General features: G+C 34.6%; 1 protein-coding gene and 1 long non-coding RNA gene across 2 annotated transcripts; both read right to left on the bottom strand.

The window, feature by feature from the left end:
• Positions 1 to 2,693: 2,693 nt before the first annotated feature.
• On the bottom strand, positions 2,694 to 3,098 carry LOC148946621 (uncharacterized). Its single transcript, XM_089096368.1, has one exon. The coding sequence runs from the start codon at positions 3,096 to 3,098 to the stop codon at positions 2,694 to 2,696; it is 405 nt and encodes a 134-aa protein (XP_088952494.1).
• Positions 3,099 to 16,182: 13,084 nt separating this feature from the next.
• LOC148946620 (uncharacterized) lies at positions 16,183 to 21,713 on the bottom strand. Its single transcript, XR_016142437.1, has 2 exons — positions 21,408 to 21,713; positions 16,183 to 16,446 (listed from the first exon to the last, which is right to left on the bottom strand). It is a non-coding gene; the product is annotated as an uncharacterized LOC148946620 (long non-coding RNA).
• Between the last annotated feature and the right edge of the window lie 5,993 nt (positions 21,714 to 27,706).

Here is a 27,706-nt window from a genome sequence, read left to right as displayed (position 1 = left end):
TTTCGTAAGAATGATGCTCGTTTAAATGAAAGTAAACCAAAAAAATGCAATAAGGATCATGCTTATATAATTAGACTGATCTTAGTTTGTTCCATAGAAAAGTGGCAAATTAAACGCTGCCGTTGCAAAACAATTTGATTAGCCAAGTTTCTATTAAATTTGTCAAATGTAATAAACCAACTAGGCAAATCTTTAATAGAGTATACTTCAATAAAGTAGACAAAAAAAGTGTTCCTTTTGTCCAAAACAGTAATATTTCCAGGAAAAGACGTCTTTTTCTGTCAGATTACTGCCAGGGTATCACTCAAGGACAAGAAGCGTAGAAAAACACCAAGCACATTACATTGAGCAACCATGCTTCCGATTCAGTTTGTCTTGGGTCTCCACCCAAAAGTGATTCACAACATTTACCATTATATTTTCTTGCTTAATGGTTTTTTGGCTAGTGATTTTGTGTGGTGCGCAAATTCAAGCAAATAAAGCATCGGAGAACCAACTTATTTTCCAACTAATACTGTTTCCAACTAATATTCAACGTATTTTCAAACTACACAACCATATAAACCAAATTTTAGGAGCTTATTTCGTGCAACTGACACTGGCGGATTCAGGGGGGCTGGGGTAAGCAAAATGGAAGACTTAGTAAAACTTGGAGCGACAGCCAATGGAAACCAAAAATTATTCTCTTTGTTTCGTCTAAGAAATCATAGTTAACTGAAAGTAGGCTAATAAAATTTGTTACACACTGGGTTGATGAGACTTTTATAAGTTGAATTGCATGAAGAAGTGCAACTGAATAAGCTAGAATTAGGGCCGTAAGTCACCATATGAGATCAGCTAATTAACCACCTTCTTATAGATCTTTCATTAGAATGATACAAGATTGATCATTATTGATTGTTTTTTTGTCTTTTTTATTATTTTTGGTAATATTCTTACGAAGTTCAGTTGCAACTTCGATATTCAGTAGCCAACAAATCGTAAATTTAGACTACACCTTTGTAAAGCAACTTTTTTTCTTTTGTTTATTTAAGAAAGTTTCCTTTCTTCAATCTGTCAAGTATGTTACTGTAAATTATATAGCCTAACCGGTTTTATAGTAACATCTTCTTTGCGTAATCGATTTTTTATTATATGTCAATAAAGTTTTGAAAATACTTTGGAAATCAAAACACGAGGAAAAAAGCCCCTAGGCAATTTTTCCAGATCATATCCACATGAAAATTTGGCAAAAAGAATAGAAGTGAATTAAAAAAAACAATTTGTATAGTAATTCTGTCAATTCCGCCAAGCTTGACATTTCCCCTGGAATATTCAGCCCCCAAAAATTTCCCTCTCAAGGAAGATTCTCCCTATAGAAATCCACATAAAGCACAACCACCCTCCCCCCCCCCTCAAAAAAAAAATTGTCTGTATACTTCCCAATAAAATATATTATACGTAAACGATGGGTGAATTTCATAAATTACAGGCAAATTTTTTTCAACTATACCGAACAAAATGGCTATCTCAAAATTTTGATCAGATAATTTTGGGAAAAAGATGGGGTTGGGAGGGGGTCGAGTTGCCCTCCAATCTTTCTGGTAATTTAAAGAAGGCAATGAACCTTTTGATTTGTGTTCGAATGCACACTCTCCCAATTTTATAGGACCACTATTTCGATACAAAAAAAAAAAAAATGAACACGCATCTGTCTTCAGGCAAAAATTCTACATTTTTGCATATAGAAACTTGAAACTTCAACAGTATTGTTTTCTGGTACGCTGAACCTGATGGTGTGATTTTCTTTAAGAATTTTGTAATTTTAAGGGGTGTTTCCCGCTATTTCAAAAAGCAGGTACATTTTCTCAGCCTCGTAACTCTTGATGGGTATCACAAAACTTTATGAATTGTATATATTGGGAATCAGCACAATAAGCCAATTTTTTTGATGTATCTATTGATATTAAAATTCTGTTTACTATTTTAAACAGAATTTGTGCCCAAATTCTGTTACTATTGTGCCCAGTTGCTCCTTGCTTACAGTTCGTTACCACGAATTGTTTGACTGTAAAAATTTCCAGAATGGGGCAATATATAATGTATGTGGAAGGGCTATGCCGTTATTGATGGATGCCAGAAGGTAACGGTTGATGAACAGTTAGCTTTCTAAGATTGGTACGTAAGAAATACAAAGTTTACGCTCATCATGGGGTATCAGCAAAGGGTGTGTTGCCGATAGATGAGCCGAGTGGAAGGCCCGGGTATGCAATGTCGTCTGAGGGTTTCATAAGAGAATCGTCCATATTTAGAAGGAAAGTAGAGGAAATTCACCAATTAAATTGAACAACATCGGTTTTCTCAGAATTGAAAGACAGCCAAATTTTCGCCTATTCATTTTTGAAGGTTTTAAAATTCTGCTCAATACGCTGGATCGTATCGCTAAGATTCAAGATGTCATCAGTATAACAAATAGGAGACACGTCTATTCAGTCAAGAATACAAGAACAAATACATATAGCCTGAGCGTCTAGGACACCATTATTGAACAGGGTTTGGGAAGTGACAGTTTATTGACTAGTCCCTTTCTTAAAGCGGATGGGGTTTTGAGGCATATTTAAGGGACTGGAATAGTTTGGTCTCTCACGAGAATCAACACAGCTGTATTGGGATGGATGAAGAGTCGACTGCAGGGAAGAACAGGATGTGACCTTTCAACGCACTCTAAGATTTCCATATAAATCCCTGAGAACACGGACAACTGAAGGGTTAACACCTCGCTTTATCATATGAAGAAGCAGGGACGAATGAATTAAAGAATCAAACGCACGTTCAGCATCATGTACTTTGATGATCAGACTTTCTTCCGATGATTCATCGTCATCATTGGTAGTGAAAACTGCTGTAAGAGAAAGGGAAAAACCAAGATTAGCCTGAAAATCAAACGGATAGGAGGGAACGTGACATTTCAGTCTTAGCTCATCAACAAAAAGCTCTAAAAGTGTACAGAGCGTAGTAGAGTTTGTGATGAGATAGAAGGAGGAACATTGCAACTCAAATTTTGCTTTTTGGGGAATCGGAGTCAGATCACCGATGCGGAACCGATGGAAAAAATACATGTATAAAATGCCATTTGCAGGAGAAGGCTGAGATGACGCACCAGAGCATAACTTCCGTTAATTATGTGTGGAGTGCTCACCTTGTCTATCCCATAAGACACTTTCTTTTTTAACATTTAACAACAAAATCAAGATCAAGAGATTCGTCAATGAATTTATAAAGCTTGTTATAAAATTACGGCTCTAAAACAGGATCAGGCTCAGAGAATTCATTCGAGAAATGGGGTACCCATTTGGACAAAAGAATAGTATTTGGGTCTGGCATATTGGAGGAGATAGTACGAGATAAAAGTTTCCACGGTAGATTGGGTGGATTCTTGACATTCTCGGAATAAAGTGTTTGCATTTTCAATCGATGAAGACCAAGTTCCCCAGCAAAACATTATTTTGTACTTTTCTCAATTCATTGACTATTCCTTGACGAGGGCAGTGGCATTCTCTCCATAATTTGTACCAGAACGTAGCCCTACCACAAGTTTCAATTAGCGGTAGGTTACCTGACCACCCAGGAACTTGGGAGCCAAAACAGATATCCTTAAAAGGAGCTGCTCTTTTTTCAGCGCGCGAAAGCGCATGGCAAATTTCTTCAGATTAAATATGAAAAGTTAATCTATTTTCATTATAAATTTAATGGAAGATTTTCGCAGAAGATGAAGTGGAACCCAGGTCTTGTCAAGGATGCTATGATAAGTTTCAATATACTGAGATATGTTGATTTTTTTTCCAATCACGACAAGTATACTTATACTGATGAACAAGACGAGCCTTTAATACTGGAACCTGAAAAGCTTCTCGTTCAAAACAAGAAGCAATAGCAAGGTAGTCTGAAACTTTAAATTAAAAAAAATACCCCAAAACAAAGTATATCAAGATTATACGACACAACATGGTCAAGGCTATATTTGCAAAAGGAAGAATGAATGTAAGTAAACCAAGCGGATTTCTGTTGAACTTTAAAATCATCACCAAATATTTCGTTTAGTGAAGAATCACGGACAGAAGCTAAAGAAAACTGTAATTTAAATCACAATTAAAATCACCAACGGTCAAACACGGGATTTTCAGTTTAAGGACATCACGAAGACTTAAGCTAAGTTTACTAACTGCCAGTGTGAAATCCCTCTTCGAATCTTCATCTTTATAGTCTGTGGGTAAATACACATTTATTACTATGCATTCATTTACTCGTACAGCTAGAAAACTATCACTGAAAAAAAAAACTTGAATTAAGATTTGATGCTACATAAGTATCAATACCACCAGAAGCTCTGCCTTTAAAAGCATTACGCTATGCTGGAACTGAATAAGTATTTAAAGTTAGTATTAATATCCAGTAAACCAAGGCTTTTGTTAGTAAGGAAATGCTCAGATATGGAAATGCTCTTCCAAACCCATCAGTAAGGAAATGCTCTTCCAAACCCATCTGATGAAAATTTTGAGATCAGATGGACATGATTTAACACAATGTCTATCAAAATTTTTATCGGGTGCATTTGGGGAAAGAAGGTCCATGACAAGACCTGGGTTCCATTTCATCTTCTGCGAAAATCTTCCATTAAATTTATGATGAAAATAGATTAACTTTTCATATTTAATATGAAGAAATTTGCCATGCGCTTTCGCGCGCTGAAAAAAGAGCAGCTCCTTTTAAGGATATCTGTTTTGGATCCCAAGTTCCTGGGTGGTCAGGTAACCTACCGCTAATTGAAGCTTGTGATAAAAATTCTGGTAAAAATTATGGAGAGAATGCGACCGCCCTCGTCAAAGATTAGTCAATGAATTGAGATAAGTATAAAATAATTATTTGCTAGTGAACTTGGTCTTCATCGATTTAAAATGCAAACACTTTATTCCGAAGATGTCAAGAATCCATCCAATATACTGTGGAAACTTTTATCTTGTACTATCTCCTTCAATATGCCAGACCCAAATACTATTCTTCTGTCCAAATGGGTACCCCATTTCTCGAATGAATTCTCTGAGCCTGATCCTGTTTTAGAGCCGCAATTTTATAACAAGCTTTATAAATTCATTGACGAATCTCTTGATCTTGATTTTGTTGTTACATGTGACACTGTCACAAAAGCAAAACCTTGACTCAAAAAGAAAGTGTCTTATGGGATAGACAAGGTGAGCACTCCACACATAATTAACGGAAGTTATGCTCTGGTGCGTCATCTCAGCCTTCTCCTGCAAACGGCATTTTATACATGTATTTTTTTCCATCGGTTCTGTATCGGTGATCTGACTCCGATTCCCCAAAAAAGCAAAATCTGAGTTGCAATGTTCCTCCTTCCGTCTCATCACAGTCTCTACTACGCTCTGGACACTTTTACACTTTTAGAGCTTTTTGTTGATGATCTAAGACTCAAATGCCACGTTCCCTCCTATCCGTTTGATTTTCAGGCTAATCTTGGTTTTTCCCTTTCTCTTACAGCAGTTTTCACTACCAATGATGACGATGAATCATCGGAAGAAAGTCTGATCATCAAAGTACATGATGCTGAACGTGCGTTTGATTCTTTAATTCATTCGTCCCTGCTTCTTCATATGATAAAGCGAGGTGCTAACTTTTCAGTTGTCCGCGTTCTCAGATACATCAAAAGAATTGGCTTATTATGCTGATTCCAAATATATGCAATTCATAAGGTTTTGTGTTAAACTATACTGTTGAAGTTTCAAGTTCCTATATGCAAAAATGTAGAATTTTGCAATTTTTGCCTGAAGACAGATGCGTGTTCTTTTTTTTTTTTTTTTTTTTTTTTGTATCGAAATAATGGTCCTATAAAATTGGGAGAGGGTGCATTCGAGCACAAATCAAAAGTTTCATTGCCCTTTTTAAATTACCAAAAAGATTGGAGGGCAACTCGCCCCCTTCCCAACCCCATCTTTTTCCCAAAATTATCTGATCAAAATTTTGAGATAGCCATTTTGTTCGGTATAGTTGAAAAAAATGTTCCTGTAATTAATTAAATAAAAAAAAACTAGTTTTTTAAACTTAAAGTAAGGAGCGATATTAAAACATAAAACGACCAAAGATTATTCTGTGTATGAAAGGGGCTATCCGCTCCTCAACGCCTCGCTCTTTACACTAAAGTTTTTTATTTTTTTAAAAAATAAAGATGTGAGACAGATTCAAACTTTAGCGTAAAGAGTGAGGAGTTGAGGAGGGGAAACCCTTTCATATAGGGAATAATTTCTGTTCGTTTTAAGTTTTAATGTCACTCCATACTTTCAGTTTAATAAACTTGTTTTTTTTTTATTTAATTTCTGATCGTTTTTTAGTTAATGTAGCTTTTATTTGCATAAAAATTTTACATTCCTTTTGCTAAATGGACGTCTTTACAAATTAACTTACGTAACTAACTTCTATATTCGTATATTTTTCTTCAGGCAAAAAATACAAAGTTGCAGATTTTTGCAGATATAAGCTTGAAACCTATGTAATAGGGTTTTCTGATACGCTGAATCTGACGGTGTGATTTTCATTAAATTTCTTTCACTTGTAGGGGATATTTCCCCCCTCTTTAAAAAACCGAGTAAATTTTCTCAGGCTCGTAGCCTTTGATGAGTAATACTAAACTTAATAAAATTTATATATTTAGAATCAGCATTAAAAACACATTCTTTTGATACATTTATTGACATGAAAATTCCGTTTTTAAAAGTTTCGATTACTATTGAGCCGTATTGCTTGTTTTTTTATTGTTTTTTTTTATTACGTACATGTTATTACGCATATGAGGGGGTTCTCCCCTTAGTCAATACCACGCTCTTTACGTTAAAAGTTAAAAAAAATTTTTATTCACAAACCCCTGAATCACAAAGGCCGTTTAATTAGAATAGATAGCTCTTTTGAAATCATTAAAAAAAACTGTAGCGTAGAGAGAGAGGTTTTGACTTGGGAGATAACCCCCTCAAATAAGTTATAATTTCTGTTAGTTTCAAGTTCTAATATTCCTTCTAACATTTCAGTTGAAAAAACTTGTTTTTTTTTTATTTAATTTCTGATCGTTTTTTAAATAATGCTTGGAAATCCGGCGCCCCCTTCATAGAAATGTCCCTTACCCCAAAGAAGCATCCTCCACGGAAATATTCTCCAGAGTAACCCCCTCCTCTAGCCCCCCCCCACCAGAAAAAATCCTTCCTGAAAATGGTTGTATACTTCCCAATAACCAATAAATAATGCTTGCAAGTCCGGCGCCCCCTTCATGGCAATTTCCCTCCCCCCATGAAAACTTACTTCATGAACAGGTCCTCCAACATAACCACCGACCCACCCATACCACCCACAACCAGAAAAAAACCACCATAAAACTTCTTTATACATACCAATAAACAAAACAATATTTTAACATTTGGTAAAGTTCACAACATTTATCCCAACCACTGGGAACTTAGGGGGATTAAGTCATCCTAAAAGACATATTTATCATATTTTCGACCATGCTGAACAAAATGGCTATCTCAAAATTTTGATTGGGTGACTTTGGGAAAAAAATAAGCGTGGGAGGGGGCCTAGTTGCCCTCCATTTTTTTTTGTCACTTAAAAAGGGAACTATAAATTTTAATTTTCGTTCCAATTAGTCCTCCCACGATATTCTAGGACCACTGGGTCGATACGATCACCCCTGGGAAAAAAAAACAAATAAACACGCATCCGTGATCTTTCTTCTGGCAAAAAATGTAAACTTCCTCATTTTTGTAGATAGGAGCTTGAAACCTCTACAGTAGGGTTCTCTGATACGCTGAATATGATGGTGTGATTTTCATTAAGTTTCTATAATTTTTAGGGGGTCTGTCCCCCTTTTTTCGAAAATTAGCCGAATTTTCTCAGGAGTCTAACTTTTGATAGGTAGTACTAAACTTAATGAAAGTTATATATTTGAAATCATCATTGAAATCTAATTCTTTTGATATATCTATTGGTATCAAAAACCCGTTTTCTAGAGTTTCGGTTACAATTGAGCCGGGTCGCTCCTTACTTACAGTTCGTTACCACGAACTGTTTGATGAAATTCACCCATTGTTTACGTATAATATATTTTATTGGGAAGTATACAGACATTTTTTTTGGGGGGGGTTGTGCTTTATGTGGATTTCTATAGGGAGAATCTTCCTTGAGGAGGGAAATTTTTGGGGGCTGAATATTCCAGGAGAAATGTCAAGCTGGGCGGGTTTGACAGAATTACTATACAAATTGTTTTTTTTCCTCGTGTTTTGATTTCCGGGAAATAATTTCCACGAAAGGGGGCATTTCTGGAGTGATCGGGAAACTGATGAGAGATTGAAGTCTTTTTCAAAAGAAAGAATGTATAGGAGAATTTTTCTGGCTTAAACGTTCGCAAGCAATTTTCCAGGGAGGGAAAGAATACGATTTATATATATATTAAATAAAAACAAACAAGTTTGTTTTAACTGAAAGTAAGGAGCGACATTAAAACTTAAAACGAACAGAAATTACTCCGTATATGAAAGGGGCCGCCCCGTCCTCAACGCCTCGCTCTTTACGCTAATGTTTTTTATTGTCTAAAAAAATAGAGTTGTGAGAAACGTCAAACTTTAGCGTAAAGAGCGAGGCGTTGAGGAGGGGACAGCCCCTTTCATATACGGAATAATTTCTGTTCATTTTAAGTTTTAATGTCGCTCTTTACTTTCAGTTAAAAAAACTTGTTTTTTTATTTAATTTTTGAAGGTTTTTGAATAAATGCAGGTTTTGATCTTGGCTCACAGTACATGAATAATTAAAAAAAAATTTTCATATTAATTTACTTTTATTTGGTTAAATGGCTTTCTCGAAACTTGTTTCATTTTATTTACGAACTTTTTTATTAGTAATAAATATACGTAACTTACGAATTAACTTACGTAACGAACTTCTATATTCATATATTTTTAATACGTATATTAGGGGGTTCGCCCCCTAGTCAACACCTTGCTCTTTAAGCAAAAGTTCAAATATTGTTCCAAGTCTTAAAAAATGACCGCTTAATCACAAAGGCCGTTAATTAGAATAAATAGCTCTTATGAAAGTACTAAAAAATCTTTGGCTTAAAGAGTGAGGTATGACATTACCCAATCATATATGTAATATTTTCTGTTCGTTGAAAGTTTTGATGTTGCTGCTGTTGCAGTTGAAAAACTTGTTTTTTATATTTAATTTCTGATCTTTTTTTAAATAATGCTGGGAAGTCCGGCGTCCACTTCATAGCAATGTCCCTTCCCCCATGAAAACTTCCTTCATATATATATATATATATATATATATATATATATATATATATATATATATATATATATATATATATATATATATATATATATATATATATATATATATATATATATATATATATATATAATATATATACATATATATATATATATATATAAATATATATATATAATATATCGTACTTATGTAATATATATATATATATATATATATATATATATATATATATATATATATATATATATATATATATATATATATATATATATATATATATATATATATATATATATATATATATATATATATATATATATATATATATATATATATATATATATATATATATATATATATATATATATATATATATATATATATGTTCTCTGTTGCGGCTCCCGCCGTGGACAAGAAATTCGCGCCTTGTTAAAAATTTTAAAATTGCGGACCCAACGGTAGCTATAATTGAACAAATTAAACGGTACAACGAGAAAGTCTCTTCCCACCCTTGGTGCCGTTTGCTAAGGCAGTAAATCCCTGTCCATTTAATTTTATTTGCACATCTCTTGTCATATTTAGTCTTTTTACCGTCTCGTATCATATTTAGACTAGTTGATTGAGTCCGTTGATTATGAATTGAAGTTATCAATTATTTTGCTCTAGGTTAGGTCAGTTGAATTGAAGTTATCAATCATATTACTTATGTTTCTTCAGTACTTGGGAGTTTAAAAAGTAAAATTTCTTACGTACCTGCAGTGCAGTGTATAATTGAGTTTTTTTTCTCGTCTTTGTAATTTGTTCGATTATGTGTAATGTGTTGTAATTTATTTTGTGTGTGTGTTTTTTTTTTCTTTTTTAGTGATACTCCGTCTTTTGTACCTTTTTTTGACGGGAATAAATAAATAAATAAAAATAATAAATATATATATATATATATATATATATATATATATATATATATATATATATATATATATATATATATATATATATATATATATATATATATATATATATATATATATATATATATATATATATATATATATATATATATATATATATATATATATATATATATATATATATATATATATACCGCCTTTAAAGTCATATGAGATACTATGAGAATCCTTTTCGGGTATTACCTAAATATTGCGTGTTATGATCAAACAGTTCGTGGTAACGAACTGTAAGTAAGGAGCGACCCGGCTCAATAGTAACCAAAACGCTAAAAACGGAATTTTGATACCAATAGATACATCAAAAGAATACGATTTTAATGTTGAATTCAAATATATAAGTTTCATCAAGTTTAGTCCTGCCCATCAAAAGTTACGCGCCTGAGAAAATTTGCCTGATTTTCGAAAAAAGAGGGAAACACCCTCTAGAAGTTATAGAACCTTAATGAAAATCACACCATCAGGTTCAGCGTATCAGAGAACCCTACTCTAGAGGTTTGAAGCTCCTATCTGCAAAAATGTGGGAATTTGTATGTTTTTGCCAGAGGGAAGATAACGGATGCGTGTTTTTTTTCCCCAGGGGTGATCGTATTGACCCACTGGTCCTAGAATATTATGAGAGGGCTCATTTGAACGGAAATTAAAAGTTCTAGTGCCCTTTTTAACTGACCCAAAAAATGGAGGGCAACTAGGCCCCCTCCCAGGCTCATTTTTTCCCCAAAGTCATCCGATCAAAATTTCGAGATGGCCATTTTGTTCAGAATGGTCAACAATATAATAACTATGTCCTTTAGGATAACTTAATCCCCCAAAGTCCCGGGGAGAGGGCTGAAAGTTATGAACTTTACCTAATTTTTACATATAATATTGGTGATTGTGAAGTATACAGACGTTTTCAGGGGGGGGTAGTGGGTCGGGGGCTGGGTCGGGGGTTATGTGGGAGGATCTTTCCATGGAGGAAGTTTTCATGGGGGAAGGAACATTGCTATGAAGGGGGCGCCGGATTTTCCAGCATTATTTAAAAAACGATCAGAAATTAACTAAAAAAAAAGCTTTTTCAACTGAAAGTAAGGAGCAACATAAAAACTTAAAACGAACAGAAATTATTAGGTATATGATTGGGTTCGCCCCCTAGTCAATACCTCGCTCTTTAAGCCAAAGATTTTTAGTACTTTCATAAGAACTATTTATTTTAATTAACGGCCTTTGTGATTAAGGGGTCATCTTTACAGAATTGGAACAAAATTCGAACTTTAGCGTGAAGAGCGAGGTATTGACTAGGGGGCATACCCCCTAATATATGTATTAAAAATACATGAATATAGAAGTTCGTTAGCATGTTAATTCGTAAGCTATGTATATTTATTACTAATAAAAACGTTCGTAAATAAAATTGAACAACTTTCGAGAAAGCCATTTAACCAAATGAAAGTAAAATTAATATGCAAATTTTGTTTTAATTATTCATGTACTTTGAGCCAAAATCAAAACCTGCATTAATACAAAAACGTTCAAAAATTAAATAAAAAAAGCAAGTTTTTCTAACTGAAAGTAAGGAGCGACATTAAAACTTAAAACAAACAGAAATTATTCCGTATATGAAAGGGACTGTCCCATCTGCAACGCCTCGCTCTTTACGCTAAAGTTTGACTCTTTCTCAAAACTATTTTTTTAAACAATAAAAAACTTTAGCGTAAAGAGCGAGACGTTGAGGAGGGGACAGCCCCTTTTATATACGGAATAATTTCTGTTCGTTTTAAGTTTTAATATAGCTCATTACTTTTAGTTAAAAAAAACTTGTTTTTTTTTTATTTAATCAAAATCCAGAATCGTTCTAGCAAAATCGCGTCTGTTACTATCAATTTATTATCAGGCATTACCAAAATATTGTGTGGTATTATCAAAATTTCGTCTGATATTATAAAGTATTTTGCGCTACCAAGGGCGCCAGCAGAAAATTTTCCAGGGGGGCCAGACGCCAAAATAGCAGTGGTGGTTGGGTGAAATTTTAGGCGGTTTAGGGCACCAAACTGCAAATTTACCCTGAAGAGGACAAATTTGCAATCAATTTAAAATCCTGAGAAGCTAATTGATTTAAAAGTATCAATAACTATATTTTAGGCTTCCCAGTTGCAAAAGATGCAATGCCACACGGTGGTCGTGCTGAATTCAACCAAGTTGATTCCCTTTATTTGTAATGAAATTAGGCTACGTTTGGTGGTCTGTAATTGCGTGTCAGCTATAATGAAGGGGGGGGAGTCATTGTTTAAGTAGGGGTAGGGTAGATTCATAAAAAAGTACATTTTAATGGACAAACTGCTTACTCTTCACGAGGCTTCAGATAAACGTTGAAAGAGGAAGGGGGGGGGGGAATGAGAATTAATTAAATTTTTCTCTACACGGCTGATATGTTACATTCCCATACCTACCAGCACAGAAGTGGAAAAGGCAAGGCAGGTCATCATCAGCCCCGACATAAAATTTCCTTGGGGTGGCAAATACTGCCAGGAACTTAGTTTTCAGCAATTTTAAATGGTAATATTTTTCATTTTCTATTTATACGAAGTACTTCAATGTATTTAAAAAAATATATGTAATGTATTTATCGATAAAAAAATCCTATTGTAGAGGTTGTGTTGGCTTCAGCTATGTAGAAGATCAAAAGTCTCACAGAATTTCCATCTACACAAACAATAATACTTTTTTTCATCCAACCAAATTTTTATAGTAATATTGACTGGGACTTTTCACCAAAATTACTGTTCATCGCGAATTTTTTAAGTAGCCTATATTCAAACTTTATCCAAGATCGAAATTACAAATTTAAAGGTAGGGCGGTATAATTATGCGTTGATTAGTATACTAATCAACGAAAAATTATTGATTTACACATTTTAAAAGCAATTGACCAGGGATTTAAGGGACCGGTATGTCAAATTATATCTTGGTAAGGCCTGGGTAGGGTTTGGAAAACTATCAGAAATTAAACAAAAAAGAGCTTTTGAAATGAAAGCAAGGAAATGATTTGAAACCTATTTGAACAGATTATTCTATGTATGAAGGGGGCTGTCTCCTCCTTAAATCCTTATCTTTACTGGAAGTTTTGCTTTTTTCCAAGTTTTAAAGAAAATTTGGAATTGTGAAAAAAATTTTCAAAGCACTAAAAAGCTTTCTTAATGAGCAAGGTATCGAGAAGTGGCCAGTCCCCCTTGTGCAACTCTTTAAGGTGCCTCAGATGCATTTAACAATGTTTAACCGTTATTACGGAAGCTATCATCTTTCTGCAACGTAACAAGTTCAGTTGACTTCTTAGCATTCATAAAACATGCACATTAAACCCAACATTTTACATTTTTTCTAAAGCTAATTACGGTCATTTATTTCAATTTGGTTATCCTACTAGCCCCCTTAGTGTCTTCACGTCTCTTATGTTTTAACAGTTACGCATTAGAATGTCACACCTCTTGACGTCGTAAGAACAAGATTGTCATACAAACCGTAACATTTGCAATTAAATTTTGGCACAGAACTAGTGGTGAGCATAAGAACAAATTTCTCTGGAAACACCCACAGATTCCAGCATGTCCCTGTAGGTTAGGATGAATCATTCCATGGTTTATTCAGAAACGACTAATTACTTGCTCACACAGCTGAGTTTGTTCCATCGTCAAATAAATATTAAAACTTAGAAAAAAAACAGTCAATAGCTACATAAAATAGTCATTACATAGTCATAATAAAATAGTCATAAAATGTCATTCTATACACATTTAAGTCTAGTATTCAGGTATGATAATTAAACTACACAAGTTTTTTACGTATATCACTAAAAAGAATTAGGAGAAAAGAAAAATAAAGAAAGATAGATGTTAGAGCTACTTCATAAAGTACAAAATCATAAAATAAAAACTTTTTTTGCCCCTTAGTTCTATTTTAGGTCTTATTTTCAGGAAACCAAAATTTTCTGCGATTTTTATTTTGGTTGTTATACAACTATCAACACCTTTCTGGTCAAGTAATTCTCCTCTTTATTGCGACACTAAATCAGGAAGAGAAACAAGCGGAAACTTCATGATTGCACAAAAAGCCAAGCTGAGCGATTGCACCGCCCAATTTACATGCATTATATAGTCACGTATATCAAATATAATCAGGTTGTACAACTGTTCGCAATTGAAAAAAATGCAGTCAAATTAGATTAGGTCAAAATTAAGTGAAAAAATGATATTTTCAATTCAGAAGACCGAAAAAACACTATTGATATATCAAAAACCAACCAAAAGGATACATACAACAATATCAGATAGCCCAATTGGTCTTTTTAAAAGTATCCTCTAGTTGGTAAGTCAATTTGCTAATAATTTGATGTGTCTAATCGTGAAAAACTTCAATATTAAACATATTAATATATAGCTTAGATTTTTAGCTGTTCAATGGCAAATACATTTTTCAATTCCTATTTACAAATTCTTTTAATTCTTGGCTTATTATATTCAGTGGGTCAGTTTTTTTCTTTTTACCCAGGTTACTGCCGATTTATGACAGTTTCCGTCTTTTGCTACATTAATCATAAAAGTTACATTTTCTAGAGCTATATGATGATACATTTTCTTTCACTCATCTTCTGCTGATTTTACATGCACGTTCTTTATTTTTGAACTCTCCACCCGCTAAGTATTAAAATTGCACACATCAAGGCCGTATCCAGGGGGTGGGGGTTTACCCGGTTTGAACCCCCCCCCCCCCTCGAAATTTTTGACCGACTCGAAAATAAGTCGAAAATTAGTAAAACCTATGTAAAAATCAGTAAAATTAGTCGAAAACTGAGTCAAAAATTAGTAAACCCCCCCCCCCCAAAAAAGTCAAAAATTAGTAAAACACCCCCTGAACAAAAATCCTGGATACGGCCCTGGCACACATACATTGAAATTGAGTTCACAGGTTTTCCTAGTTCTTTAAGACGTATATGGTTGTATAAATATCCACTTAGATGATTTTAAGAATTAGATTTCATTTTTAGTGGCCTTGGTATTTTAAATTTATCTCCCAAGATAGTATACCAAATTGTTACATTGGTATCTCAGCTGATAAAAGAGCAAAAAAAGTAATACAGGACCTACCAGTAGTTCAACGCTAAATAATTTTGAAATGCCGCTAATATTCTCACCATACCTTACACATGAATTAAAGCTAGTCTTTGTATTAAATGTAATCTCAATCTTGCCTATTTAAAAAACACATCTGATTTCCCCATCCTACTGTCCCACTTTGACACTAACAGATACAGTCAGACCTAATATACAGAACAAGTTGAATTTTGACCTTTACCTTAATAACAAAACGTAAACTTAAAATCGTTGAGGGGCAGTTAATATTTTGTGCAATATCGTGAAAACACAATGTAGCACCTCAAGGAAAATGCAAGAAAGATCACTGTGATGATTCCCTGGCTTTTGTTGATTTCAATTTGCCTAGATCACGAAAAATTATTTTCCTTTTTTACATTTTCTTGAATATTTAATATTTTGCAAGCTTTTTTAAACACATAAATTTCTCAAAAAGTCCTTCCTATTCCAGTCCTTGGGTGACACCAGAGTTAGAAATTCTTTTTGTTCCCTTATGAAAAAAAACTGGACAAATTGTCAACGACTCAACAGAAAGTGTATAACCTATACAAACAGGGATAGATCAGAACATATTGTCGTTATTTCATGGTAAAAAAAGTTAATTATGGACCGGAAGTGTAATAATTCTTGCGTCAGTCACTGATTAAATTAGAAACTTGTAATAAAAACAAGAGAAAAAAACCCAATTTTAAAGTTTAGGTTGAATAAATGCCGTACTGTAGATCTAATTTTTTCTTGTTCTTATCAATGTTCGCAAATAATTTCAACATAACGAGTTAATTTTATTAGAGGAAATAACAGCACAAACAGTTAAAGACTTAAAAGTAAAATGAACCAAAATAAAGGACAACAACATTGAATTATTTATAAAAACTGAAGAAAAAAAGTAGGTTAACGTGCACATTTTTCACATTTCAAATGTTCTCCGCTCTTTAGGAACTTATTCCCAGCTAAACTTGAGCTGCAGGTGTGACAGACGAAGCAGTCTTTATGCCAGTGCTTATCCTCAAACACAATTATGTCACCTGAAAAGATGTATTTGTATTTATTTTCAGGAATACTCAATTGGCTACAAATTTGTTCTATATTAATCAAACTAGACTAGGGAACGTTGTGCGGATGAAGGATGACAGATTGCCGAAGATTGTTCTTTTCGGCCAACCTTGAAGAGCTAAACGGAAAGCAGGTCGTGCTCGTCTGGGGTGGGAGGACGTCATAAAGAAAGATTTAAAGGAACTGGGAACTTCGTGGGTGGGTTTAAAAAGGGAAGCTTTGAATAGAATGGGGTGGAGGAGGAGCATGCGTAGCTCTGTTGGCCTCAGGCGGCTTGGTGTGGCGGTGAGTTGTTAGTAGTAGTAGTAGTAGTAGTTAATCAAACTCCTAACACTAAATAGTATCACTAAGCTCCAACACCTACTTCAGATGTATAACTCCTTTAGCCTATAGTATTGATTATGACTAATATATCGAATAGGCTCAAAATTTTGTTTTATTTTTAGGCTTAACTTTATATCGATGATACATCCAGAAATGTTCAGCTATTTTAAGTAAAGGTAGCCCACAGGCGAGACGAGTGGGTTTTTCTACCACTCGCCTTAGGTAGGCTAAAACATGTACAAAATGTGAAATTGGTAAAATATATATCTTTTTTTTTATTTCCGCCCATTCAATTCTCACTGGGGAAAAAACTATATGGATTTTTACCCTGAAAAGGGGTATGTGTTTGCCTTTGTTTTTGTTAAATTATTTTTAGCTTTTGCAGTTCACTACTTATAGAAATATTGGAACACATGAAAAATTAAATAAATAAATTAAGCAGTAAATAGTCTTTCATTATCAGTTGATAAACGAGGTCATAGACTTCAAGAAGTAACCAAATATATATCGGAGATATTGATACCCGAATAAAGGTACACAAATTACAGGGTAAATTCATTTGCTACCCATAAATACCCGAGTAAAAATAATGAAGAAAAGAATAAAAGGACGAGCATGTCCATTCTCACTGACAACGAACACACATAAATCATCCATAAAACAGACATGAAAAACATCAAATAAATCGAACAACACACATAACCATCCATGAAAACAGACATAAATGTGAGAAAGTTCCTGTTTTTCAAATTTTCACTGACAAAAACCATAAAATATCCATAATTTGATGTTTACAACCATGAAAAACATCAAATAAATCGATCAACACACATAACCATACATGAAAACAGACATAAATGTGACAAAGTTCCTGTTTTTCCAAGTGAGAAAATTCCTGTTTTTTCATTCTCAGTGAGAAAACCATAAACCACGTGGTACTGTCACGAGCTTTAGGGTCACCTCTACTCTTATCCCTATTTGAACTTTTTTTGTTAGAAGAAAAGAATTGTTATTGAGTAGATTTAAGAGGCTATTCATGGTTGTGAATTTTAACTAATTAATTTAGTAGTAAGATATGGAGCAAAGGATAAACTTTCGAATCTGTTTTTCTGGAAGTTATTGGTTTGGGAGGTGCCAAACCTAGATGAAGAGGGTATATATTGATTAAAATAAAAGTTGGCAAATGGAAACTTGGTGAATGATTTAAATTTGGTAAAGGTGTAAAAGGGCGTAATGGTGTAAAGTCAAATGGTGAATTCTCCTTTACTTTGAAGTAGTCGACGTCAACTCTGACGAATACTTGATTGTCTTTCGTCATAAATTTCTGTTTCCTGTTCTTTTGTCCTGTTATTGTTTCCTGTTATCCTGTTATCGTTTTAAAATTTCTGTTTCCTGTTATCCTGTTATTCGTTAATATTTATCCCTCCACCCGCTAAAAGCCTGTAGTTTTTCAAGAATTTAGGTTAAAGATTTATATCGATGTACTCTCTAAGAGTTTGGTATGCACAGTTGATTGGGCTGGTATACTGTGGAAATAGACCAAAATAATAACACAAAATTTATATAGTTTGAAGAGACACCCGATATGGAAATAATGCTCAAATAAATTTCCTATACCGGCAGTGCACTAACAATAATTTCATCTTCTTACTTTTAATTTGTAAGTTAGTTTGTTCGTAAAAATGCTCATTATGATATTTTCTTGTTTGTTTATTTGGATACGTTAATAAATAATTTCTATCTAATTCCAAGCCCTATGGCAACTGAGATCGATCTCCAGGTCCTGTGCTGCTAAACAGCTATCAATCCCATTTTACCACCACAGGGTTGAAGTTACAATTATGTTTACCCTAACTCATTACTTTATGGGTATCTATTTGCTCCAGTCGCTGTTGCTTGACCGAATTTGATCTACTCCTATTGGTTATATCGATCACCAATGAATCAAAGACAATTTTCTTGGCAATGTCTAGGCAACAATCAGAGTTTTTCAAGAGGTTTTTCACAGTATCTTGATAATTATGTGTGAAACATAGGCCCCAGGAGCCCAAACAGTTTCACTATAGGATGTTACCGACCACTCGGTATATTTTTAGCTCTATTAATTTTGGGTGAAAATATCAAATAACTGAGATGACAACCAAGCCAAACAGATTGGCTGTCAGATATAGCTCTCAAGACGTCTTCCAACTCGGACGACGCCTTTTTGGACGATTCAAGTTTTCTCAGCGCTACATCTGTACCTCAGTGCCACATCGCTTCGGTCATAGTCTGACGACACAGAAGCAGAAGTTGGATGGCCATAGAAAAAAATATTTAAAAGAAAATTCAAAGAGGACCCCGTGCCATTTGCAGGCTTTTAAATACTTGAATGGGTTATGAGAATTAATGGAACACCTACACATACAGTAAAGATATCTCTTGATGATTATTAATTGCCCATTGGCAGGACTGGACATCTAGCTCCTAGAGTAAATAAGTAGCTTAATTTTGCTTTCCTACAACCCAGGAGTGGCAGACCGTCAATTTTCTATGTCATGGGGCCAAATCTTTGGCATCCATAGCTGTGCCTTTAAAAAAATTGAAACATGGTAAAACTATGTATTTACGTTCTTGTTTCTGTCCAAGGTTGAGCCAATCAAAAAATATTTCCCCTTTTCCGCTAGAACTTAACTGTGAGGAATGACAACAAATACTACAAATTGAAATAAGAACGAATGCTGAACATATTTTTAAGAATAACTTATCATTAACGATAGCTAAGAGCAATAACTTGTTTCCAAAAGATATCTTAGTGAGGATTTTTCCCGGAAAGGAATGGGGTCATAAGGTTTAATGCTATATTTACTTTTATTTAATCGGGCCTCTGGAGAACTACTCTTATCCCTCACCTCATGTTTGGAAGTTGGAAAAGGGTCATTAGCTTATCATTTAAATGAAATTACACTGTAAATGCATTAACGAAGAAGAGTTCTTACAGACATTATTTGACCATGAAATTTTAATGTTGTAACTAGCTTTATTTCTAGCTTTGGAAGGAAAAAGTTTGTTAAAGTTATCAGCACACAATTATTACACACGGGTATATTAGTCTCAAAAAGAGAAATAAAGTGGTTTAACGTGACACATTTGGGGTATTGTGTCCATCTAGGTGGCCAGAATCAAACCGTTCATAGTAAAGTGCAAACAACAGCTTAAATGGGGATAAATCCTTTTGTTAGACAGTGGAAAATAATGACAAAACTCATCAGCTGATGATCACCATTCACAGCAGATAAACAGTTTATTGGCTGAAGACGGTCACTATGTATGTGACCAAAATTTTTCACCGCATGATAAAAGAATTTATCCCTATTTGAACCGTTATTTGCACGTCAAGGAAAGACGGCGTGGTCTTCGAAAATACCTACATTCGTAGTAACGAGCTGTAAATAAGAATCTCGTGCTAACAGTAACTTAAATTACAATGAAGTGAATTTCAAGAAGAATATATACATAAATGATGCCCCCCAATAATGTGGAGAAAAAATTATTATATATCCCATGCCCCTTGACTATCCGGATATGGAATCCTCTTGCCCTCCCCCAATAAAATGCTGGAGATTCGTCCCTGTCTAACATTATCTGGCTGCAATATTGCTGGTACATCAATGTTAAAAATATTGAAAGAACGTGAAATCTTCTAAATTATTTGATTAAAATCTTATTTATTGGAACAACTTAAACTATTATGACACTTTGAATTCCACAAAAGGCCTTTGTTTTTGTAACAGGATTTGTTTCTGGAATACTTCCTTTTGCAACAAAAGCGTATGTAGCGTTGCCCACCGCTTCTCGAATTAGCAGTAGCTGCTTCTGTCAGCGAAACTTCTTGAAAATCAATCTCATCCATAGAAAGTAGCTTTTCCTTACAAATTACAAAACTGATAACGTGTGTAAAGCTGCATGGGGGTAACATTTTCATTTGCAAGTTTATAGAATTCGGAGTCTTCTATTCTAACAGCAACCGCTAAAATATTTGTATTCTCTAATTAGAGATAAAGATTGGGTTTTAAGAATCGAGTTTTTTTTTTCCTCTCATTTGGACACTCATAGGATTGAGTTTTAAGGATGGGGGCTTTTTCCTTTCTTTAAGACATTCACCAGAGTATATCTGTGATTGTCGACATACAGTGACGAGGGTTTAAATGCATAAGAATGTAATGAAATATTTGATTTTTCATTGGTGCATTTGGTGTTTGTTGACATTCACCGGTGAAAGTCGACATTCACCATTTTTGGACATTCATGTTAATATATATACCATTAAGTTTTAAAATGTTCGTCAAAGTAACAAGCCTGAGAAAATTTTTATAGTTTCAGACACAGGGTTAGCTCAAGACATAAAATGATCATGATAAAATTGCACTAACAAATTCTTTGCAAAAGGGAACCCTCTTATAGAAGTTACAAGCCACTATCTGCAAAATCTAAAATTTTGTATTTTTTTCCCTAGGGACAACCAAGAGAGGAATAAAGAGTTATAGAGAGTGGGAAGAAAAAGAGAGAAAAATTCAAATGAAATTATTCGTAGAAATAAGTTGACGTTAGTAATGAAATATTCACTTACCCATGACAGCCTTGGTACAAGAATGGCATGTCTTCGCATAGCTTTTTGAATAGCAATCAGTGCAGACTAAATTCCCTTCGTGCTTCATAAACTTCTTTCCTGCTAAAGTTAGCCGGCAAGTATGGCAGACAAAACAGTCCTTATGGTAAGCACTTCCATCATATTTAAGAACTTCGTTGAGAATATTCTATAAAAGGAATCTTTTTGATTGGGTATTGAGAATGATGATAATCAGTAACCTTTTAGAAATTAAAAATCTGAAAACTATGATTAGGCATACGCAGGATATTACTTTGGGAAGGCTTCATCCCTCTTTGGGATATATTTTATGCTGTTTTTCTCTTACGTCGTTAAAGAACCAAAGCTTAGACGTAGCAGTAATGTACGTCTCTTAAAGTATATTTTACCATGAAGGATTGGCTGAAACTATTGACGAATTTAACGCAAATGTGACACTTTTATATCAAATTGAAACTTATGAGTCATGCCAAGCAGCTAAACAGTTTGATTAGTCGAAATAGGTGAAATAAAACCTGGTGGATTGCAACCGCAAATAAGCTAAACATGTTAGGTTTCTAGACCATGAGGACGAGGATCCGGTGCAAAACATGTAGGTACCCATGCAAAACATGATCTCCCCGGTCGTTCATGGTGAGGAACTGAAAACCTTCTGGTTATTTTTTTTTGGCAATAGCAATTTCAATGGCGATCTGAATAATCAGTAACCTTTTAGAAATTAAAAAATCTAAAAACTATGATTAGGCATACGCAGGATATTACTTTGGGAAGGCTTCATCCCGCTTTGGGATATATTTTATGCAGTTTTTCTCTTACGTCGTAAAAGAACCAAAGCTTAGACGTAGCAGCAATGTACGTCTCTTAAAGTGTATTTTACCATGAAAGATTGGCTGAGACTATTGACGAATTAAACGCAAATGTGACACTTTTATATTAAATTGAAACTTATGAGTCATGCCAAGCAGCTAAACAGTTTGATTAGTCGAAATAGGTGAAATAAAACCTGGTGGGTTGCAACCGCAAATAAGCTAAACATGTTAGATTTCCAGACCCTGAGGACGAGGATCCGGTGCAAAACTTGCAAAACATGTAGGTACCCATGCAAAACATGATCTCTCCGGTCGTTCATGGTGAGGAACTGAAAACCTTCTGGTTATTTTTTTTGGCAATAACAATTTCAATGGCGATCTGAATAATCAGTAACCTTTTAGAAATTAAAAATCTGAAAACTATGATTAGGCATACGCAGGATATTAATTTGGGAAGGCTTCATCCCGCTTTGGGATATATTTTATGCAGTTTTTCTCTTGCGTCGTAAAAGAACCAAAGCTTAGACGTAGCAGCAATGTACGTCTCTTAAAGTGTATTTTACCATGAAAGATTGGCTGAGACTATTGACGAATTAAACGCAAATGTGACACTTTTATATTAAATTGAAACTTATGAGTCATGCCAAGCAGCTAAACAGTTTGATTAGTCGAAATAGGTGAAATAAAACCTGGTGGGTTGCAACCGCAAATAAACTAAACATGTTAGATTTCCAGACCCTGAGGACGAGGATCCGGTGCAAAACTTGCAAAACATGTAGGTACCCATGCAAAACATGATCTCTCCGGTCGTTCATGGTGAGGAACTGAAAACCTTCTGGTTATTTTTTTTGGCAATAGCAATTTCAATGGCGATCTGAATAATCAGTAACCTTTTAGAAATTAAAAATCTGAAAACTATGATTAGGCATACGCAGGATATTACTTTGGGAAGGCTTCATCCCGCTTTGGGATATATTTTATGCAGTTTTTCTCTTACGTCGTAAAAGAACCAAAGCTTAGACGTAGCAGCAATGTACGTCTCTTAAAGTGTATTTTACCATGAAAGATTGGCAGAGACTATTGACGAATTAAACGCAAATGTGACACTTTTATATTAAATTGAAACTTATGAGTCATGCCAAGCAGCTAAACAGTTTGATTAGTCAAAATAGATGAAATAAAACCTGTTGGGTTGCATCCGCAAATAAGTTAAACATGTTAGATTTCTAGACCCTGAGGACGAGGATCCGGTACAAAACTTGCAAAACATGTAGGTACCCATGCAAAACATGATCTCCCCGGTCGTTTATGGTGAGGAACTGAAAACCTTCTGGTTATTTTTTGGCAATAGCAATTTCAATGGCGATCTGAATAATCAGCACAGTTCATATAATTATCCAGTATGATCTTTCCCTATCTCACCCATTATAAAAACCCAGACCAAGGTGCGAGTGCTCCAGAGAACGTTTTTGCAGATAGAAACATAGGCGGGATCAGATCTTTTCACGGGTAGACAAGTCAGACTGTGATCTAATCGGAAACAAGTGGAAACCCGCTATTACGAATAATGCACTTTGTTGGAAACAATCAGAAACAGACTAACCCGCTAATGCAGAAAGAAGTGGGAGGAGCTTTTTGTTCGCACCGAGAACGAAGACCAGAAATGTTCTGCGATAAGCTTACTGGATAATTATATGAACTGTGATAATCAGTAACCTTTTAGAACTTAAAAATCTGAAAACTATTATTAGACATACGCAGGATATTACTTTGGGAAGGCTTCATCCCTCTTTGGGATATATTTTATGCAGTTTTTCTCTCACGTCGTAAAAGAACCAAAGCTTAGACGTAGCAGTAATGTACGTCTCTTAAAGTGTATTTTACCATGAAGGATTGGCTGAAACTATTGACGAATTAAACGCAAATGTGACACTTTTATATTAAATTGAAACTTATGAGTCATGCCAAGTAGCTAAACAGTTTGATTAGTCGAAATAGGTGAAATAAAACCTGGTGGATTGCAACCGCAAATAAGCTAAACATGTTAGGTTTCTAGACCATGAGGACGAGGATCCGGTGCAAAACATGTAGGTACCCATGCAAAACATGATCTCCCCGGTCGTTCATGGTGAGGAACTGAAAACCTTCTGGTTATTTTTTTTTGGCAATAGCAATTTCAATGGCGATCTGAATAATCAGTAACCTTTTAGAAATTAAAAATCTGAAAACTATGATTAGGCATACGCAGGATATTACTTTGGGAAGGCTTCATCCCTCTTTGGGATATATTTTATGCACCTTTTCTCTTACGTCGTAAAAGAACCAAAGCTTAGACGTAGCAGTAATGTACGTCTCTTAAAGTGTATTTTACCATGAAGGATTGGCTGAAACTATTAACGAATTAAACGCAAATGTGACACTTTTATATTAAACTGAAACTTATGAGTCATGCCAAGCAGCTAAACAGTTTGATTAGTCGAAATAGGTGAAATAAAACCTGATGGGTTGCATCCGCAAATAAGCTAAACATGTTATATTTCTAGACCATGAGGACGAGGACCCGGTGCAAAACATGCAAAACATGTAGGTACCCATGCAAAACATGATCTCCCCAGTCGTTCATGGTGAGGAACTGAAAACCTTCTGGTTATTTTTTTTTGGCAATAGCAATTCAATTGATGGCAATAGCAATTTCAATGGCGATCTTTATTTCAAATTGATATAATCTCTTAGTTAAATCCTTTTTAGAGATACGCAAAAAAATTTTCTTAATTAAGAATGATCACTCAGCTGAACCTGATTAACAAGTAACTAAATTCACCGCAATATTACTTGTGAAATATTTGTCGCTAGACAGTATCCTTTAATTGCAAAAAGAAAATGTAGTGCTACTTGAAAAATACTTATGCTAGTTTGCATCTACTGCTGCAACCATGTTATACAGTCAATACAAATTCTAACGGTTATTATCATCTGCTTATGCAGTAATATTTAGCGTTACACGGTTCTGCATAGCTGCAAATCAAACGCTATGGGCGTAAGGAGTTCTTGAATCTGTATGGAAAGAGGGGTGGCTCGATCCCCCTATTTCCATAAGAGAGGGGCATAAAAATGTGTCTACAGACACATTTTTATGCCCCAAAATCCTAGACTTTTTTTAAGACATCCCTCACATCACCATAGACGGGATGCAGGATCCCTTGTGACTTCCTTCATCTAAAGCAGTGGTTCCCAACCGATTTTGGGCCATACCCCACCTTAAAAAGCTTAAACCCTAGCACCACCTTGTGACATTCAAATTTTGCTACTCAAAATTTTACGTATATTCGTCTGAAGGAAGCGTCAAAGGCTATTAACTTGGTATCTTTTTTTCGCGTCGGCCTCTAGGTATATTAAATAAAAAAAAACAAGTTTTTAAAGTCAAACCTTAGCGTAAAGAGCGAGGCGTTAAGGAGGGGACAGGCCCTTTCATAAACGGAATAATTTCTGTTCGTTTTAAGTTTTAACGTCGTTCCTTACTTTCAGTTAAAAAAAAATAGTTTTCTTATATTTAATTTTTGAACGTTTTTGAATTAATGCAGGTTTTGATATTGGATCACCGTACATGAATAATTAAAGCAAAATTTTCATATTAATTTTACTTTTATTTGGTTAAATAGCTTTCTCGAAACTTGTTTAATTTTATTTACGAACGTTTTTATTAGTAATAAATATGCGTAACTTACGAATTAACTTACGTAACGAACTTCTATATCCTTAAATTTTTAATATGTATATTAGGGGGTTTGCTCCCTAGTCAATACCTTGCTCTTTAAGCTAAAGTTTGAATTTTGTTCCAATTCTTTAAAAATGACCCCTTAATCACAAAGGCCGTTAATTAGAATAAATAGCTCTTATGAAAGTCTTTTCTTATGAAAAATCTTTGGCTTAAAGAGCGAGGTGTTGACTAGGGGGCGAACCCAATCATACACGTAATATTTTCTGTTCGTTTTAAGTTTTGATGTTCCTCCTTACTTTCAGATGAAAAACTTTTTGTATTTATTTAATTTCTGATCTTTTTCTTTAATAATGATGGAAAATCCGGCGCCCCCTTCATAGCGATTTCCCTTCCCCCATGAAAACTTCCTTCATGGAAAGATCCTCTCATATAACCCCCGACCCCCCCCCCCACCTACCAGAAAAGATCCCCCCTGAAAACGTCTGTATGCTTCCCAATAACCAATACTATATGTTAACATTGGGTAAAGTTCATAACTTTCAGCCCTCCCCCCGGGGACTTCGGGGGACTAAGTCATCCTAAAACACATAGTTATCATATTTTCGACCATGCTGAAAAAATGGCTATCTCAAAATTTTGATCGGGTGACTTTGGGAAAAAAATGAGCGTGGGAGTGGGCCTAGTTACACTCCATTTTTTTTTGGTCACTTAAAAAGGGCACTAGAACTTTTAATTTTTATTCCAATGAGCCCTCCTAGGATATTCTAGGACCACTGGGTCGATACGATCACCCCTGGGGAAAAAAAAACAAAAAAACACGCATCTGTGATCTTTCTTCTGGCAAAAAATGCAAAATTCCACATTTTTGTAGATAGGTGCTTGAAACTTCTGCAGTAGGGTCTCTTATACGCTGAATATGATGGTGTGATTTTCATTAAGGTTCTATAACTTTTAGGGGGTCTTTCCCCCTTTTTTCGAAAACCAGCCAAATTGTCTCAGGCGCGTAACTTTTGATGGGTAAGACTAAACTTGATGAAACTTATATATTTGAAATTGGCGTTAAAACCCGATTCTTTTGATGTATCTATTGGTATAAAAATTGCGTTTTTTAGAGTTTCGGTTACGATTGAGCCGGGTCGCTCCTTACTTACAGTTCGTTACCACGAACTGTTTGATTTTATACTAATGAAAATGTCTGTCACTGTGCAACACCTTTTATACAAGGCGTGACGTCATTGCAATACTATCATATATGATTTTTGCTCTTTAAACGCATATGAATGTATCGTCAATCACATAAATTTTTTTTTTAATTAAGACTCTAGAGTCAGCTAAATAGTCCGTTGAAGGGCGCACGTCCTGTCCATAACCTATCAAAATATTGCCATGCCTCAATGGTGGGTTCTGTGCCCCACTTTGAGAATCACGGATTTAGAGGAATGGATTTATAATAGTAAGCAAAAAGTATGGATTCTGACGGGACAAAAGATCCCCTCTGATGGGAGAACTATTTTATTGTAAAATAAGGTGAAATTCATAAGCTTACCTGCGCAGAGAAATTGGTAAGTCAAACAGTTCGTGGTAACGAACTGTAAGTAAGGATCCACTCGACTCAATAGTACCCGAAACTCTAAAAACAAATTTTGATATCAAGAGTTACAGTAGACTAGTACATTCCATATTGCGTACGCCCCTAGGAATTCCTATACTATTTGCGTACGCCTCTACACCTTTTCAAAGAGAGTGAGTATCCT

This window comes from Artemia sp. Qi Xiang Cuo, chromosome 11, assembly GCF_049724085.1.
Source record: "Artemia sp. Qi Xiang Cuo chromosome 11, ASM4972408v1, whole genome shotgun sequence".
Lineage (NCBI taxonomy): Eukaryota > Metazoa > Arthropoda > Branchiopoda > Anostraca > Artemiidae > Artemia > Artemia sp. Qi Xiang Cuo.
This window is presented reverse-complemented; position numbering and strand designations above follow the sequence as displayed.